The 17,376-nt window shown below is 47.7% G+C and overlaps 1 protein-coding gene across 1 annotated transcript in view; it reads right to left on the bottom strand.

Annotated features, from left to right (window-relative positions):
- Positions 1-13,889, bottom strand: part of SLC35F1 (solute carrier family 35 member F1) — a 224,297-nt gene extending 210,408 nt beyond the window's left edge. The window contains exon 1 of the mRNA XM_064170162.1: positions 13,276-13,889. Within this exon, the coding sequence (XP_064026232.1) occupies positions 13,276-13,478 (203 nt within the window). The 5' untranslated portion in view covers positions 13,479-13,889. The remainder of the gene's footprint in view (positions 1-13,275) is intronic.
- Positions 13,890-17,376: the final 3,487 nt, after the last annotated feature.

The following is a 17,376-nucleotide window of genomic DNA, read 5'->3' as shown; positions in this document are numbered from 1 at the left end:
TCAAGTGTAACAGCATTCTGGATTTTAGTAAGGCCATTCATAAATGGGAAAAGAAATTGGTATTGATTCTGTGAGCTCATGTCTCAATACATCTATGGGTTGTAAAAGTGTAGGAATAAATCTAATAAATTAATCTAGCTGAGTAATAATAAGTTCCATTAACGTGGTAATACCTACCAAATCAATATGTATGAACAATTTCAGACACCAAATTTAACAGAAATTCTTCTACCAGTTGGAACGTGATAGGATTTATTTATTTCTAATGGGACATTAAACTTGGGTACCTTGTACTCCATCCTAAAAGACCTAGCATGCTCACACACAGACACAGTCACCTAATAACAGTGAATTATCCAGGAATTATTTTGTGCCTACATCTCAAGTAAACTCTCTGAATCCCAGAGATTTTGCTTGGTTAATACAGGTAACAATTCTTCTACTTCTGGCAACCCTCCAGCCACCCCATTGCACTGCATCTCACCTGCACCAAGCTCCCTGAGTGCATTTCTGCTACTTAGTAGTTGTTCTGGTATCATCTTTATGTTTAAATAAGAGAAAGCTTGGAATTCTCCTTTTCAATGCCAGTAAGCAGTTCCCTTACACATGTATACGCTCTTGTCACTTTCTCCCTGTGATAGGACAAGGAGCAATGGGTGCAAGTTGCAGCAAAAGAGGTTCTGCCTCAACACAAGGGGGAACTTCTTTACTGTACGGGTCCCAGAGCACTGGAACAGGCTCCACAGAGAGGTTGTGGAGTCTCCTTCTCTGGAGCCTTTCAAGGCCTGTCTGGATGTGTTCCTCTGTGATCTGTGTTAGATAGTGTTGTCCTGCCGTGGCAGGGGGGTTGGACTTGATGATCTCCTTGAGTCCCTTCCAACCCCTAAGAGGATCCTGTATAGCAACCATCACAAGACCTTGCCCCTGGCTTCTAGATTAAGTTCTACAAATGTCCTGGTCTCCTGTGCCTCCTCAAAGATGTGATTGTCCCCCATCACAAACCAGACCCAAAAAAGCACAAGTATACTGTCCAAAAAATGCTGGTGAGTACTAAATGAAAGCAAATCAGCATTGGTAGAAGAACCTGAAGAGGAGGCAATAGAGGGCAAACTCCAAGGCTGCACATAGGTGTCATTGCTCAGGGCTAAGCCAGACTGCTCTTCTGCACACATGATCCCCCAAGTCCAGAAAAACAGGCAGTCTCTACAAAGCAACCTCCTCAGCACATCAGGCACCCAACAGCAGGCTCAGGTACCCAAAATGTGATTGGAAGTTACCAATGGGAGTGGACAGGGCTGGGTGATAGGTTGGACTGGATGATCTTGGAGGTCTCTTTCAACCTGGTTGATTCTATGAACATCCTAGAACGGTTTGGATTGGAAAGGACCTTACAGATCATCTAGTTCCAGCCACAGGCAGGGACACCTTCCACTAGAGCAGGTGGCTCAAAGGTGAATGACACAGTGGTCTAGTCACATATCTGGGTGCTGGATTTTCACTCACCAAGTCAGATGAAGCTTGAAAAGTTTTCCTACAACACAAGAAATCCTCATAGCCAGCCTGATTAAAATTATATCTACAATATTAAAGCTTTATTTCCTTCAGGTATCAAATCCCATACCCATTAAAATATTTTCCAGATCACTGCTCAACTCTTCCCAACCTTGTTGCTATTTGCTGCCCTTCATCACTTTCAATCTACCAAGAATAGTCCCTACAGAACTCAATATACTGGCAGCAAGGAGTTAAAAAGTCATCATCAGAAGCATTTCATGTCTGGAACAGCAGCAGAGAGAGAAAGGAAAAGAGCAGCAGAAAAGCAGCACTTGTGCTGCTTCATTATGGTGCTCAGCTTCCAGAAATTAAAGACTTCAGAAGGTAAATGGCTCAAAATCAGGCTGCAGAAAGCACTCAGAACATAAAGCTATTGAAACTCCATAAAATATTTGAAATTAGGAAAATCACAGAGTAATTTTTTTAAAGTATTTTCCAGTATTTTTCTAATCATCATAGCAGAAGAAAGGCAAATATCCACACAGAAGAATACAGCACTCTGGGACAGCCACAGAGGCACCTGGCTAGACAAAGATCCAAATCTTAGTAAAAACCAGATAGCACAGGACAAAGTACAGCTGATGCCACACCCCTGTCAGTATCTCACTTCAGGCCTCTGGAAGAGTTAGACATCTGCCTTCTCTTCTTAAATAAAGGCACAAAGAAGTCCCCAGCTTCCACCTTCTAGCCACCACTCTCATTCAGCCCAACTCCCTCCAAGTCCTCCTCCTACAGCAACGGTATGAGCTAGCAGCCCCAAGGCTACGAACCAGCATTTTAGTTAAGCTGGAGACAACAAGGAGTGGAGCTGCAGAGCTCTCTTCCTCTTCAGTGAAGCTGATGAAGAGGTATCAGAGCAAAAACAAACCAACATCACCCTCTCATGCTGCAGGTGGGTTTCTCACCATTTCATCGCACAGGGGTGGGGGTAAAAATTTAGTCCACTCAACACATTTTCCATTTCTATCAAATAGAAACCAGGTCACATCAAAACCAGAGGAGAAGAGAAATGGGAAGGAATGTGGTACAGAAGACAGCACAAATTTAAAACCAGTGTAACCCAATAAGAACCAAAAGAGCAGGCTTCTGGACACACATGCAATGATTTCTTTGGGAAATAAACACCAGCAAGGGCTAAGTAAACTAATGGCCATCACTATAAGTGTCTCACGTCTTTTATGCCTTCTGTCATGAGCTAATACTGGCTTACAGGTCGCAATTAACATTAGGGCTTGGGAGATAATAATTATGGTCTTGCTACTGGACAGCTATTACCTCATCTATCTGCATTAGGGACAGAGCAATCTGTTTGAAGCATAGCGTGCTTTTGGAAATGAACATCCTGAATGCTGAAATGCCTTGGGAGATGAGCTGAACAAAAAAAAGCATCCTCTAGTTTCAAACTTTTAATGCTCAGAACTTTCCCCACATTTCCTAAGGACAAAGCCATGACCTTGTGAGGCTCTTCACCACAAGGGAACCTCTCGCTCTGCACGTTGACAGCAGCCAGAGTTAAATCTGGTCTCCTACATAAGCAGTCCCAGCACCAGAGTACCATGAAGTTTTATTCACTCTATTGAAAAAAAAGAACATGAGTAACTGGAGATAAGTCCAGTATTTATTCTTACTAGCATCAGGTGCTAGAATGAGGGGGGGAAAAAAAACCCTGAAATCTGGCCAGGGGCAATTTAGGTTGGACACAGAGAACAATTTCTTTGCTACAAGAGCAACCAGGCATTGCAGCAGGCTGCCTGGGGAGGTGGCAGAGTCACCATCACTAGAAGTGTTCAAGCAATGTGTGGCCATGGTACTTTAGAACATGGTTTAACAGCCACAGTGGCGTTGGGCAGAAGGATGGACTTCACAATCTTGGAAAGGTTGTCCAACCAAAGCAATTTTATCTCAACACAATACTACTTGCCCTTGAGTTTCCAGTTCAGCCAAGTACTTCAGCTAATCGTGAGCAAGCAGAAAGAAGCAGCTAAACACAGAGGAGCTCAGCTTAAGCAAGAAGATCTAACCAGTACCTGTGGGTGATACTAGAGCAACAATCAACTCTCTGGCCTACCTAACTGGGGGGCTCACCAGGCTCCCCTGCCTTGAGCTCCCCTCCACCATGCACCCAGTGATACACTGCAGGGCTGCAGGTTGGGCTTGATGTTAGAATGGTTTCATTTGCAAAAGCCCTCCAGAACAGCACAACACCACTTACCCCTGAGCTTCCAGTTCAGCCGAGGGCTCCAGGCCATCCTCAGTGAGCTGGAAGAAGCAACTCCACACAGAGAAACTCAGCCTGAGGAAGCCTTCCCAGCACCCGTGAGCAATGTCAGAGCAACGTCAGAGCAATCGTCAGAGCAATGGTCAGACCTAGCCCTACCTAGCCGGGGGGCCAACCAGGCCCCCCGGCCTTTGAATCCCCTCCACCATTCACCCAGTGCAGCACCACGGGGGACTCACCGGTGATGATCCGAGGAGGATCCTTCTGCCCAAGTGGGCAAGCTTGGGGCTTGCTTTTCCTGGGGCCACTTATAAAGGGGAGTGAGCAGGGAGGGCAAATTGGTCACACCTGGGGTGGGAGGAGACAGCAACAGAACCCAGACTGAAAAGGGGAGTGGGCAGGGAGGGCAAATTGGTCACACCTGGGGTGGGAGGAGACTGCAACAGAACCCAGGTGCTTTGGGAGTTGTGAAAAACAGTACCGTGTCAATAAAAGAATGGCAAAGCAGAATATAAGAATATGAGAAAATGCAAATATGTCACTATGAGAATGGCAGAGCAGGGTGTGTCAGAGCTAACTAAGCTGAAGATGTTGAAACCTACGAGCAATAACAGAAAGCGCTGTGCAGAGATAGCCCCCTGTGAATAGGGGACATGAACAAAACAGGGGTGTGCCAGAAACAACTGAGCAAGGCTAGGGATGAGCAATAACAGAAAACACCATGAGCATGGTAGATATGAAACTGAAAAGCGCGCGAACATGAACACGCAAAGAGCTGAGCCATAAGGACACCTGAGGAAGACTCCTTACTTCAGCCTCACAACCACCAGAGAGCTTGGAGCACAAATCCTATGAGGAGAGGTTGAGGGAGCTGGGCCTGTTTAGCCTGGAGAAGAGGAGGCTCAGGGGTGATCTTATTACTGTCTACAACTACCTGAAAGGGCATTGTAGCCAGGTGGGGGTGGCCTCTTCTCCCAGGTAACCAGCAATAGAACAAGGGGACACAGTCTCAAGTTGTGCCAGGGTAGGTATAGGCTGGGTATTAGGAAGAAGTTCTTCACAGAGAGAGTGATTTCCCATTGGAATGGGCTGCCCAGGGAGGTGGTGGAGGCACCGTCCCCGGGGGTCTTCAAGAAAAGCCTGGATGAGGCACTTAGTGCCATGGTCTGGTTGATTGGATAGGGCAGGGTGATAGGTTGGACTGGATGAGCTTGGAGGTCTCTTCCAACCTGGTTGATTCTATGATTCTATGTGAGTAAACAGAGAGACCCCCAGGAGGATTAGCAGGCACACACAACAGTTCCAGGAAAAAAAAAAACAACCACAAACTCCTCGGGCAGTGTTTGACTATGGATTAAACTGCTTTGTGAATATGTATGTGAGCGGGAAACAAAAACCCTGCAGCTGCATGTGTGCAGTGCGCAGCAGCGCAGGTAAACTCCCCTGCGCCCAGCGCTGCTCCTGGCTTGCCAAAATAAAACTCCTTAAACTTAGCTCTAAGTTTTTGGTGGCTCGATTTTAACTGGAGTAAAAAGGGCAAATGCAGAGTGAGGTGGGAAAGGGGTAGATATGGTGGGAAAGGGGAGGTGATGCTGAAAGGAGGGAGATGAGAGGAAAAGGATGGAGATGAAAAGAGGAAGATAGGGAGGTGGTGAAGAAAGGAGGATGATGAAGGAGAAGTGGGATTAAAATAATGAAAATGAAAGCTGGACTGTGAAAAAATGAAAGGGTCCTGATCTGGCAGGAGGGTTGGACTGGATGATCTTTGGAGGTCCCTTCCAGCCCCTAACATTCTGTGGTTCTCTGAAATGCTTTCTTACATGGTGAAAGAAACCAAGTCAGAGAAAGCTGAAAACCAAGCTCCCAAACGGGCATGTTTTCAGTAGAAATCCCCGAGAGACAGATGTCAGACGTAAATTCGGACAGGTAGATCAGGGGGTTCACAACACCAACTTCACAACTTTACACACTCTACAGCCACGATAGTTTACGAGTCCCCATCCAGCTGCTCTTGCAACAGATGACTCCAGCTGAGGTTTCTGACGGTTCGGGATTTGGGAGTGACTTTTTTTTAAGTCCAGTTTCTTCAGCAAGTTCTTTTTCCTAAGCTTTCCTGGTAATTAGCCCTAATCTGTAGTCGAGTGCTGATCTGCAAGGCTATCTGCTGACTTAAAGGAAGGGAACACCTCACTAATAGCCCCAGTGTTTCTCTCTGCCTGCAGGAACAAGAGCGATAAGGACAGAGACTGCAGCCATCCCCAAAGAGACAGAGCCACAAAGAGCCCTTCTGATGGCTGCTGGCATCTGGCCTTCCCCTCATCAGCACATTAAAGCTGCTCTGTCCATCCCATAAGAGCCACTCTGTCCATCCCTCCAGCTCTCTCTGTGGAGCCATTTACAGCGCTGCTCGTTTGAACCCCCCCCCTCGGTTCAAGAGGCGCTAACCCCTTCCCAAAGCCCACGGCACAGCCAGAGGCAAGAACTCCCACTTTCAGGCACCCAGTAAGTGCCGGCCAGCCGAATGCCACAGGTAGCGAGAAGACACTCAGACACTTCTCCTTGCCAAACTGCCCCTCCTGGGGAAAGCCCTTCCCCAGCCAGCGTGCGGGACGCTGCGTTTAGGTTACCCTGCCCTTACCACAGCAAATCGCTCCAAACAATTCCTGCTTCGCAAAAGGACCGAAAGGGTTTGCATCTCCTGCAGTGCAAATCCTCGGCAGCAAAAACAAGGCGAGGGAGACCAAGATTCCCAGCACTGACTCTGAAACTTATGTTTAGGAAACCATACTTGGACGAGCTCCCAGCACCTACTACAGCAGCAACGTGCATGGTTCAGGTACTTTAGCTCACCTTCACTCCTGAATCAAAGCATTCCTAGTGTCCTAAGGCATGGCAGTAAGTGTGCGCTGAAAGAAGTTGTTTGGAGGAGAAGGGGGAAAGCACTTCTTTGTCCCATTTTGCAGGCATTTCCCTTATGCATTCCATTTGTTGGGAATGTAGCTAACTGGTAGAGGCCACTTGCCTTTAAAATGCCAATTACAACTAAACTAATGTGCAAAGAAAAGAGAGGGCAACTTTTCATCGGTTGATTTCTATATCCTCTACCAGGATGCTTTCCTACAGGCAGATATGACCTTCACACTTCCCCAACCAAAAAGAATGCTACTTACAGGTACAAAGACAGAGCAATTGCTTTATCTACACTCTGAAGTATTTTTCTTTGACTTAGAATGGCATAAATATTTTTATCTAAAAGGTGAGCTTCAGCTACCCGAATTCAGCTCAGACTCAATCTTCTACAGTCACTGTTATTCTAGGTGGACTTTGAGCAGGTATTTGTACTTTTTAAGAATAAAAAATCCCTAAGGAATCCAATCCCTTTGTTTTGAAGAAGAAAGCAAAGCAACTGAAGGTTATGAATACTCAACTCTTTTTTTCTTTCCTTTCTTCTTTTTTTTTTTTGGATTCCAAAAATGCTATGTTTGATCCTTGACTTGCTTTTCATATAGGAAAAACGCCATAAATTATTTGCTTTGTTTGCCTCTCTGATCAGTCAAGTGAAAGACATCATTGCTTTGGGGCAATGAAATACATGGCCTCAATTTCATTATTATTCAGTTTCAGGTTCTTTTATTACCTTAACTCACTCTGTCTGATTTACTGTGTGGATGTGTTACTAGATTAACAAAAAAAGGTTTAAATATACATATATATACATATATATATATATAATGGTTTATATAAGCCTTTGATACTTGCAGTGTCACTTAAACAGCTCTCATCTCTGAAGAGTCAGCAGCCTTGACACATGGTTCAAGTTCAAAGTTAATCAGCTGGTGGGCCAAATTCTTTCTTAACTCTGCTACCAGGGATGAGCTGAGCCTGATCTAGGATAAGGTGTCCCTGCCCATGGCAGAAGGGTTGGAACTAGATAATCCTTGTGGTCCCTTCCAACTCTGACTGATTCTATGAGTTGGGCTTGCAACTAAAAAGGCAGAAGTTTTACTCAAGCTGTATCCAAGCAGCCAGGCTTTCTGACAAGCAGAATCCAAATTGCTTTTCTTCATAGATTTTTTTTCTCAATAAATCATTGCCTCATTTAATGAAATTATACTTATTAGCAGTATTATTTTTAATTCCTTTTTCTAAGAAAGGCCATTAATTAATTACAGCAATTAGACCATGCACCGGTTTTATGCACAAGGCTAAAATTAAGCTGATAAAGTGAATAAGTGAGCAAAGAAGCAGAAAAGGCCTCAACATTGCTCCAGAAAAAGCTTTTGCAATTTGCTACTACAGAGAACATGACTACAAAGCTCTATAATAGACAGCATGGGACTGAGTGCCTGTGGCCAGTAGGACAAGGGAGGTTATTCTGCCCCTGCACTCAACACTGGTCAGGTCCAGTTCTGGGCTTCCTCAATTCAAGAGAGATGTTGAGATACTGGAACACATCCAGAGAAGGGTGATGAAACTGGTGAGGGGCCTGGAACAAAGCCCTGTGAGGAGAGGCTGAGGGAGCTGGGGGTATGCAGCCTGAAGAGGAGGCTCAGAGGTGACCTCATTGCTGTCTACAGCTGCCTGAAGGGAGGCTGTAGCCAAGTGGAGCTGGTCTCTTCTGCCAGGCAGCCAGCAACAGAACCAGGGGACACAGTATCAAGTTGTGCCAGGGAAGGTCTAGGCTGGATGTTAGGAGGAAGTTCTTCACAGAGAGAGTGATTGTCATTGGAATGGGCTGCCCAGGGAGGTGGTGGAGTCACCATTCCTGGAGGTGTTCAAGAAAAGACTGGATGAGGTATTCAGTGCCATGGTCTAGAGGACTGGATAGGGCTGGGTGCTAGGTTGGACTGCATGATCTTGGGGGTCTTTTCCAACCTGGTTGATTCTGTGATTTCCTATCTTAAGTTGAATATGCCTCTCATATTCTAATGTGATTTTTAGGAAACTTGTGAAAAATTGCAAGTGTCATTTGGCAACAGAGAGCAAGAAAAAGCTCATGAACTTTCAAAAGCAAGGTAGATCATGTAGCAAGTATTCCTTAAGACAGTATTAAAAGACAGAAGTAGGTAAACCCAGAACAATGAACACATCCAGCTTTCTAAAAAAATCCTCACCAAGGAAAGCAGTACAATAGCAGGACCTTAAACATCACTTTGGAGACCTAGGTTCATTGACACAGCTATGGCATTCTTTGTTCTCCAGAATAAGCTCATTTACTTGGGCAAAACAACTTTGCCAACTAGTACTTAAAGATATTAACTCACTTTCCATGCAGAAACTTCATTTTCCCTCCTTGTCCCAGTGCCTAGGGCTGCAGGGATCATGTCCATGTATGAACAGGTACCTCGTTTGTTTGCTTTCACTTAGATAAATAACTTGTAAGAATCCCCCATGGACAGCACCTGGCAACCTGCTCCTCCACTGTGTCAACAATGTTTATTCTCTGCCTAGCTCTTCTAAGTGGTCTTCCAGCCTTCCCAACTTGAGATCCACCTGTAAATTATTTCCAAAAGCTTCAGAGGCCACAGACAATGTTTGGTCAATGATTCTCTGTCCTTGACTCTTCCGATCACCCAGGGAGTACAAAGAAGAGAGTCAAGCTGCCTCTCTGTGCTGAGACAGCCAGACAGAGCAGGTTCAGAGCTAGCAGCAGGTATCTCTGAAATGTGCAGGTGGCAGGGTACAGGCATGGAGAACCACAGAACTGCAGAAAACTCCAACTGCATGACTTTCTCCTTTTTCTTTTGCTTCCCACTATAGGTGGGAGGCAACATGGAGCAGGTGAGTCACTGCTTATTAAGTGGTCCTCTACAAGCAGACAGAGTTGGTGGAGTCCAATTTTGGCTTTGCAGAGGCTGTGGGGAAGCAAGCAAGCAATCAAGCAGACACCATCATTCTTTCTCTCCCCTGCAGTATAGCAAGGCAGGGTCAGCCAGGGATACCTGCTCAGCAAATGTCACAAGGAAGGTACTAGACAGGGCCCTGCAGCTGGGATCCATGGACCATGCCTGTGAGTCACAGGTCCAGGAATGAATTTGCTGTATGTATTCACCACAACGTTTCCCCTTAAGGCAACAGCAATTCAAAGTCATCTTCTTCAGACTTCAAAGACAACAGGAAGCTTATTCCCGTTGCCACAAGTCCTGTTCACAATGCCTGGCAGCTCCAAATTTATACCTAATCTATTTTGGTCAGCTCCATCATTTTACTGAGCAGCTCCTGTCCTCCTTGATTCTCATCCTTCACTTTTGTGTTTTAGTCTGGCTTTCTGTTATGACAAACTTTTTCACAGAGTGCAATATTTGCTGTGATCACTGGAATGGATCTTTGCAGCCAACCAGTTCTGATTTCAGTGGCTTCTCTCTAGCACCCCGGAGGGAGTGTTACAGTGTTCCTCTATTGCCTAAGGATCTATTGAGTAGCTAGGGAGGAGGTGTTGGAAGGTGATGATAAAAGAAGTTTCTATAGCTTGTAAAGCAATTTTAAGAGAAGCCTTCCAAGGCAATTCAGGAATCAGCAAGTGCCTGGTGACCAAACTACTACACATAAAGCAGGAGAGAAATAATGCTCAGCTCCTGCTAGCATCTATCACCATTCTCCTGCTGTCTTGTTTCCACCTTTACCATACCAGACTCAGCTCTCTCCCTGGAGACAGACTTTTTAGTAGGGCCTGTAGTGACAGGACAAGTGGCTGTGGTTTTAAACTAAGAGAGAGTTGATTCAGCCTAGAATTTCTGGATAGAAAGAAATTGTTCTTATTATGAGAGTGGTGAGACAATGAAACATGTTGCCCAGAGAGGTGCTGGATACCCCCACCCCTGGAAACACTGAAGCTCAGGCTGGACAGGGCTCTGAGCAACCTGATCTAGTTAAAGATGTCTCTGCTCACTGCAGGGAGGGGAGACAAAATGAACTTTAAAAGTCCCTTCTGACCCAAACCATTGTACAATTCTACCATCTATAAGCAGGTTTCTGGCAAGCCATTTGTTGTCAATCTTTTTACTTTCTTCACCTGCTTGAGGAAGTCCAAACTTGTCTCAGAAAACAGAAGCACCTAAGTTCAGCTCAATGAGTCAGTCAGCAACCTTTCACAAATGGGTCTCAAGCAAATGGTGCACATAAAGTACAGACAGCATGAAGAAAGAACCACTCCTTTCCCATAGAAAAACGTTAATGAAAGAAGCAAAAGCTTGGTTTGTTCTGCACCCCTACTTCTCTAGGGATATGACATGTGTATTTCTTCCTTTCCTTTACACATTTGCATGCTGTTGTTTCCACAGAAGACAAAACATAAGCATTGTGTCAGGATTCATTTCACTGTATCAGCAGAAATACTGCATGAAAGCTCATGATGTTACATGGGCTGAGTCTTCAGCTCCCATGTCAAGTCGAAGGAAACCTAACTCAGGGAAAATTTCCTTTGCTACAGGATTTGGGATGGGCTGAGGATTCTCATACGTAAATGAAAGGCTGCTTTAAAACATTAAGGCTTTTATCTCTCCATAAATCACAGGAATTTGAAGTTTTTGCTCTTTTTTCATTTTTTGAGGAGAAAATAATATGTTCACCCAAAAGTACATGGGCTCCTGTTCATTAGGATGCTCCTCTTGAGTGGTGGAAGAGCTCATTTCTAGAGTTCGTGAATAAGAACAGGGATTTGAATTTTGGTCACTAGACTCAATTTCTATCTCCTTTTCTTTTCAGAAAAAAAATGTATCTATTATCATTTAAATTATATATAGATAACAATAAACACTGACTTGACCTTTTATCTGTGGCAGAGAGTCATATATATACATAAGCATGGTAAGAAGCTTGAACCATACGACTTAAATCAGCACCTCCTAGATATGACAACCATGGTCAATTCCTTGGCTCCCCAGTGGTCACTATTATCACTCCTGAGGAGGAGTACCTATTGCTTCTCTATCTGATCATCTCACCATTCTTTTGTACGTCTCCTGCTGCCTCTGAGTTACTCTATTGTCTTATTTCAGGACTGACACATAGCTCCGGGTGACCAAGCAGAAGGAGAGCTGGATATGTAAGCACAGGACACCAAAGATGACAGATGGTGGAGTTGAGGAACTGAAGAGTCTCAAATGCACATGTACAAGAAAATGTGCAATTGAGTTTGAGCTGAAGTAACTCTTGTTACAACTTCTTCTCATGCTCAAATAACAAAGGATAAATACTTCCTCCCTTACTGATGCTTTTGAGGATACTCCTAGAATTCTAACAGTTAACTAATTGCATATAGCAGCAATGATTTGTGTGCAATTAAATACCTTCAGGTAACAAAGACGAGTTCCTAGTGCTTAAAAGCTTCAGTCAAAGACCTTCCTCTTCAAAACTAGTAACTAGTGCCTCCATAAAGAAGAGCTGTTTTATCAGCAGCTCATCCATGTTACGGGTGTCTGAAACTAACGCGGGGACAATAAAGCTGACACTGTAGCACCATCCCATTGCCGCTCACGCTGCCAACTGCTCTGTTCGGCACGTAGAAGTCATTAGGCAGAAGCGATGGCTTCAACTGGCTTCTCATATCGGAACTCGGAGTCTCCGCCTGGAGAATGCAGCCAGTGAGGCTCTGGACTGACTGTTTTATTGTGAAAACCTTAGCCCTAGTCAAACGCACCGCAGACGAAACAAGTGACAAAGAGGAAAGCGTGAAAGACTTCAATAAGATGGTTCCAGTGTTTTCTTGTGCCTTCGGTGCAAGGATTTACGGGGAGTAGGCTGCAGTTCTCCCTGTTTCTGCACTGCCAAGTCCGAGCCACACGCACGGGCGGCCCGACCAGCTCGGCAGCAACTCGCTGCTGCAGCCGAGCAACCCCGGCCAGGCGAGACGGTGGGAAACCGGGGAAAAATCCCACACGGGGCTACTGGACACCGGGGAGCATCAGGCCGCACCTGGCCGCTGCCATGGGCTCCTGCCGCGGGGCCGCCCCGTCCCCGCCGCTCCCCTCACCCGGCCGCCGCGCTCCAACTTCCCCGGCGGTACCGCGGCCACCGGCCGGCCTGCGACATCAAGGACGCCGCTTCCCTCCTCTCCGCCGTCCCTTCCCGGCTCCGTGACGGACCACGAAATCTGGTACAGGCGGGAGGCTCTGGGAGCCCGTGTGGGTGTGTGCCTGTGGGCAGGGCAGGCGTGACCGGCACCGGAGCTGGCACCGGCAAAAAGGGAGCTGCGGCCGGAGCCGCACCTCACGCCGCCGCCGCCTCGGAGGCAACAATGGACCGGGGGAGGCTAGGCGCCGCCGCCCTCTGCCCTCGGCTACCGCGGGGAAAGGCGCTGCCAGCCGAACCGATCTGAGCGGAGCCGAGCCGAGCGAACCGCCCTGCCGGAACCTTTGTGCCCAGCGCCCTGCTCCACCCCGCCGAGAGGCCGCCCCGACGGCCGCCGCCGAGACCGGCGAGTCCCAGGGTGAGCGGCGGCAGGGCGGGGAGCCGCGGTGTGCTCTGCCGTGCCACTGGAGCCCCTTTCCATCCCCTGGCCTCACCTGTTCAGCACTTTCCTGATCCTCTGGCGCACGCTGGAGGAGGGAGCGGAGATGCCGCTCCTGCCGCCGCCACTGCCGCCCTCCGCCGGCAGGTTCTCGATGGTGGCCACGACATGGCTGGGCTGCGGCGGGTGGTGCGGCGGCGGCGGCGGCTGCGGCGGCGGCGGGTGGCGGTGGTGGTGGTGGCGCTCGGGCGAGAGCATCGCGGCGGGGCTGCGCCTCAGCGGAGAGCGGGGAGCATCCCGGCGGGAGAGCGGCGGGCGCTGCTGCCGCCGGCGCTGGCTCCCTCGGCTTCCGGGCAGCGCCAGACCCTCGCCCGCTCCTCCCTCACTGGGCTGCCATGCAGCGAGGGGCGGGCTGCCGCCGCCAGCGACTTGCCGCTCACGGTCGACGAAGTGGCAGCAGTTGGGCGACCCTCCTCCTCCTCCTCCCACAGCCCCCGCGCCTAGCCACTGGCTCCCTCCGGCGGAGCCGCCACCGCTGCCTCGATCTCCCTTTGTTTCCCGCTCGCCGCCGCCCAGCGCACGGTTGTCGCTGCAGCTCAACCCGGCCCGTTCCGGCGGCGGCAACGAAGCCCCCTCGGAGAAGCGGTGTGCGGCGGCGGCCGCTCCTGCGCGACGCGTTGCCGCCGGCAGGGCGCGGCGGAAGCCACCAGGGGGCGCCGGCAGCAGCGCTCGCTCCGGCCCGCGGGGCCTGTGCAGCTGCCGGGAGCTCGCGGCGGCCCCGGCTGCGAATGGGCGGAGGAGTCCTCGGGGGTCCCTCCCCGGGGTGCTGAGTCCTGCCCTGGGGTGAGGGGTCCTTATCCCAGGTCCAGTGCAGCCGTCCTGCCCCTGCCCACTGAGCTCCTCGCTGGCTGGCAGGGAGGCGACCTGGGAGCCGGGCAGCTGAGCACTTTGCTTATCCCCAAACTGCATCCCATCGACCACTCATCTTTTTTCTTTTTTGGGGTGCTTAGTCACCTTTTTGTATGTGTGGAGGGGGGTTGTGGGCGGTTTTTTGGTTGGTTGGTTTTGGTTTTGGCAAAAAATTGGCAGTTGGTTCTTGCCTACAGCCAGGCAACAATCGCAGCTCCTCCATCAGCGTGGCATCTGAGACCTGCTGTCTATTTGTCCTCTGAACCTCTGCTTGCCTGCAGCGATTTGGGACAGGTGCAAATGCAAAATGTCTCTGAACAGCATACATCACTCTTATGCTGCCCCACAGACATGTCAAGGTCTGTGGAAGGGATGGCACTCGCTGTGAAGTTCAGAGCTCCATACATCTTTCATAAGGACAGTGCATTCCAAGTTCATGCCTGAGCCAGGCTTACTCCAAGCTGTTGTATTAGGTTTTTCACATGTGTGGAGTCTCTCTGAGACAAATTAAATTAACGTGGGTTTGATATTTCTTACCCTAAAGGGACAAATATTTAATTTTAACTCTTCACTGAAAGGGTTCTTGAACACTGGAAGAGGCTTCCCAGGAAGGTAGTTGAATCCCCCCAGAGATATGGTGCTGAAGGACATGGTTCAACACCAGACTTGGTAGAGTTAGACAGTGGTTGGACTCAGTGATCTCAAAGGTCTTTTCCAATCAAAAGGATTCTATGAATAGGTTCAGAGGAGGTAAAACCTATATATACATATACATAGAATCATAGAATCAACCAGGTTGGAAGAGAGAGACCTCCAAGATCATCCAGTCCAACCTAGCACCTAGACCTAGCCAATCAATTAGACCATGGCACCAGGTGTCTCATCCAGTCTTTCCCTGAACACCTTCAGAGATGGCAACTCCACCACCTCCCTGGGCAGCCCATTCCAATGCCAATCACTCTCTGTGTGAAGAACTTTCTCCTAACATCCAGTCTAGACCTCCCCCAGAACAACTTGAGACTGTGTCCCCTTCTTCTGTTGCTGCTTGCCTGGCAGAAGAGCCCAACCCCACCTGGCTACAGCCTCCCTTCAGGTAGTTGTAGACAGCAATGAGGTCTGCCCTGAGCCTCCTCTTCTGCAGGCTGCACACCCCCAGCTCCCTCAGCCTCTCCTCACGGGGCTGTGCTCCAGGCCCCTCACCAGCTTTGTCACCCTTCTCTGGACATATTCCAGTCCCTCAACATCTCTCTTGAATTGAGGAGCCCAGAACTGGTCACAGTACTCAAGGTGTGGCCTGACCAGTGTTGAGTGCAGGGGAAGAATAACCTCCCTTGCCCTGTTGGCCACACTGCTACATATACATACATATATATAGGTATATACACAGACATACACATATACATACATATGCAAATACACATATACATGCCTTGTTAACTGATCACATCTTTCTCAAATATATTCCCTGGTAATTTTGCAAAGTGAAATAAACTTTTGATTTCACCTTTTCCATTCTGTTGTGTCCCCCACTATATTCTTGACAAAGATCCTTTCCCTATATTCCTGTCTGCTTGACACTTAGACAAAGCCGTGAAGGTGAGAGAAACACTTGCAAAAAGCAAGGAAATGTGGTTACAAAGCTGTGGAGTGTTCCCCCTGGGAAATCAGATAGATGTAGTGCTTGAAAAGGACTCTTGGTTTGTTTGTTGTTGTTTTTTAATGGCTAGATTTCAGGTCAGTAATGTCTGTTTATGAGAACCATTCCTTTTGCCAATATTAATTTTTAATAGGTCGGTTTACTCTGAATACCTCAGCAGCCTCAGTCTAACAGATCTTCAGATGAGATCCAGTGGAGCATGTTGCTCTACCAGAGGAATGCTTTTGAAGATGGGGCTCACTCACTCGAAATCCTCTAAAGTTCATTCTCCATTCTGGGCAGAAAGCCAGCTGTTTTCAGCGTGAGCTGAACCTCCCTTGAATCGGATTATGCTACTCAAAGATTCTCCTCTCTCCTATTACCCCCATGGCAACCACATGTTTCCATACGTGGAGCAAGGATGAGGTTCATTTTCCCTGGCAGCTCTTGGAAGTGGCCGGGACAGGTTCCCCCAAAGCCAGGCAGTGCCAGTTGCTGCTGTGTGCCATCACAATGTGGGTACAGCAGCAGCGTCCCCAGCTCACACACTCATCTCTGTCCCATGGACCTCTAGCACCTATCTGGTAATGTTTCCATGCCCTTCATTGAACATTCTGTTTCTCCAAACTCTGGCTGCATGACAACTGCAAATATTCTGGATACACTCTCTGTGCCAGGATGAGAGGATTTAGATAAGAGATGTGTTTGCTTCTGGGTGCTCAGTGGCCATTCCAAACTAATCTGACAGCTGAGTGGATCAGAACAACAGTGTTTGTGCAACTTTATTCCTCCTGATTAAACCAAATGAATGCATACCTGAAGTCCAGTTAGGGAACTGCTGATAAAGAGAGGACTGTGGGAAGATCCTGTTTGCAGGAAAGCCTCCTTATTTGTCAGCTCCCTTTTTACCAGTGCTGGAGGAAGCTCTAGGTCCATGCAGACAGCCTTGCTGCCATTGTGATGAATGGATTTCTTGCACAAACAGGTCTACAGTAGACTTCTGCCAAACTTCTGCTGTGTCAAACAGGATTGTACCCAACTGCTTTTCCCTTTGTCTCACCATCACACTGCACACGAGGCATTATGCCATCCTGTGGCTTTGTACACTTAAAATTGCAGCTTAACCATGCCAGTTTTTTTTCCATGATTAGACAAAATTACTGGGAGGAAAAATTATACTGGATGTATTCTGTTTAGTACTATCAGCAGTCGTCTGCATCACACAATCAGTACTGACTGATTGAGAACAGCATTTTTTAGCATCTCAATAATTACTCAAGGTGCCATTCCTGTGGCTCAGTATCCCTCACTGTCTGAGCACTCCTGGCTGGGTTTCAAAGACAGTGCTGAGCATGTTCATCTCCCATTGTAGCTCTTTCTCAGTAGCTTGACATGCAGCTGTGGCACCTTTGTCATCTTCATTCATGGAACACTCAACTGGATTAGTTTCACCAAAAGATAAGAATTTTTGTAACTGTGAAAACTGGTTCTTTTGTGAAACATTTCTTCCCCCTAGTTAACATGTGAACATGCTAGTGCTTAGTCTGGCAACTCCTTGTTGTGCTGAAGAGCTATTTTGCCTTCCAGCATCGTGTTTGATTTTAAGTCTAG

The sequence above is a fragment of the Pogoniulus pusillus genome, chromosome 33 (genome assembly GCF_015220805.1).
Source record: "Pogoniulus pusillus isolate bPogPus1 chromosome 33, bPogPus1.pri, whole genome shotgun sequence".
In the NCBI taxonomy this organism is placed as follows: domain Eukaryota; kingdom Metazoa; phylum Chordata; class Aves; order Piciformes; family Lybiidae; genus Pogoniulus; species Pogoniulus pusillus.
The sequence above is the reverse complement of the archived record's forward strand: the minus strand, read 5'-3'. Positions and strand labels throughout refer to the sequence as shown.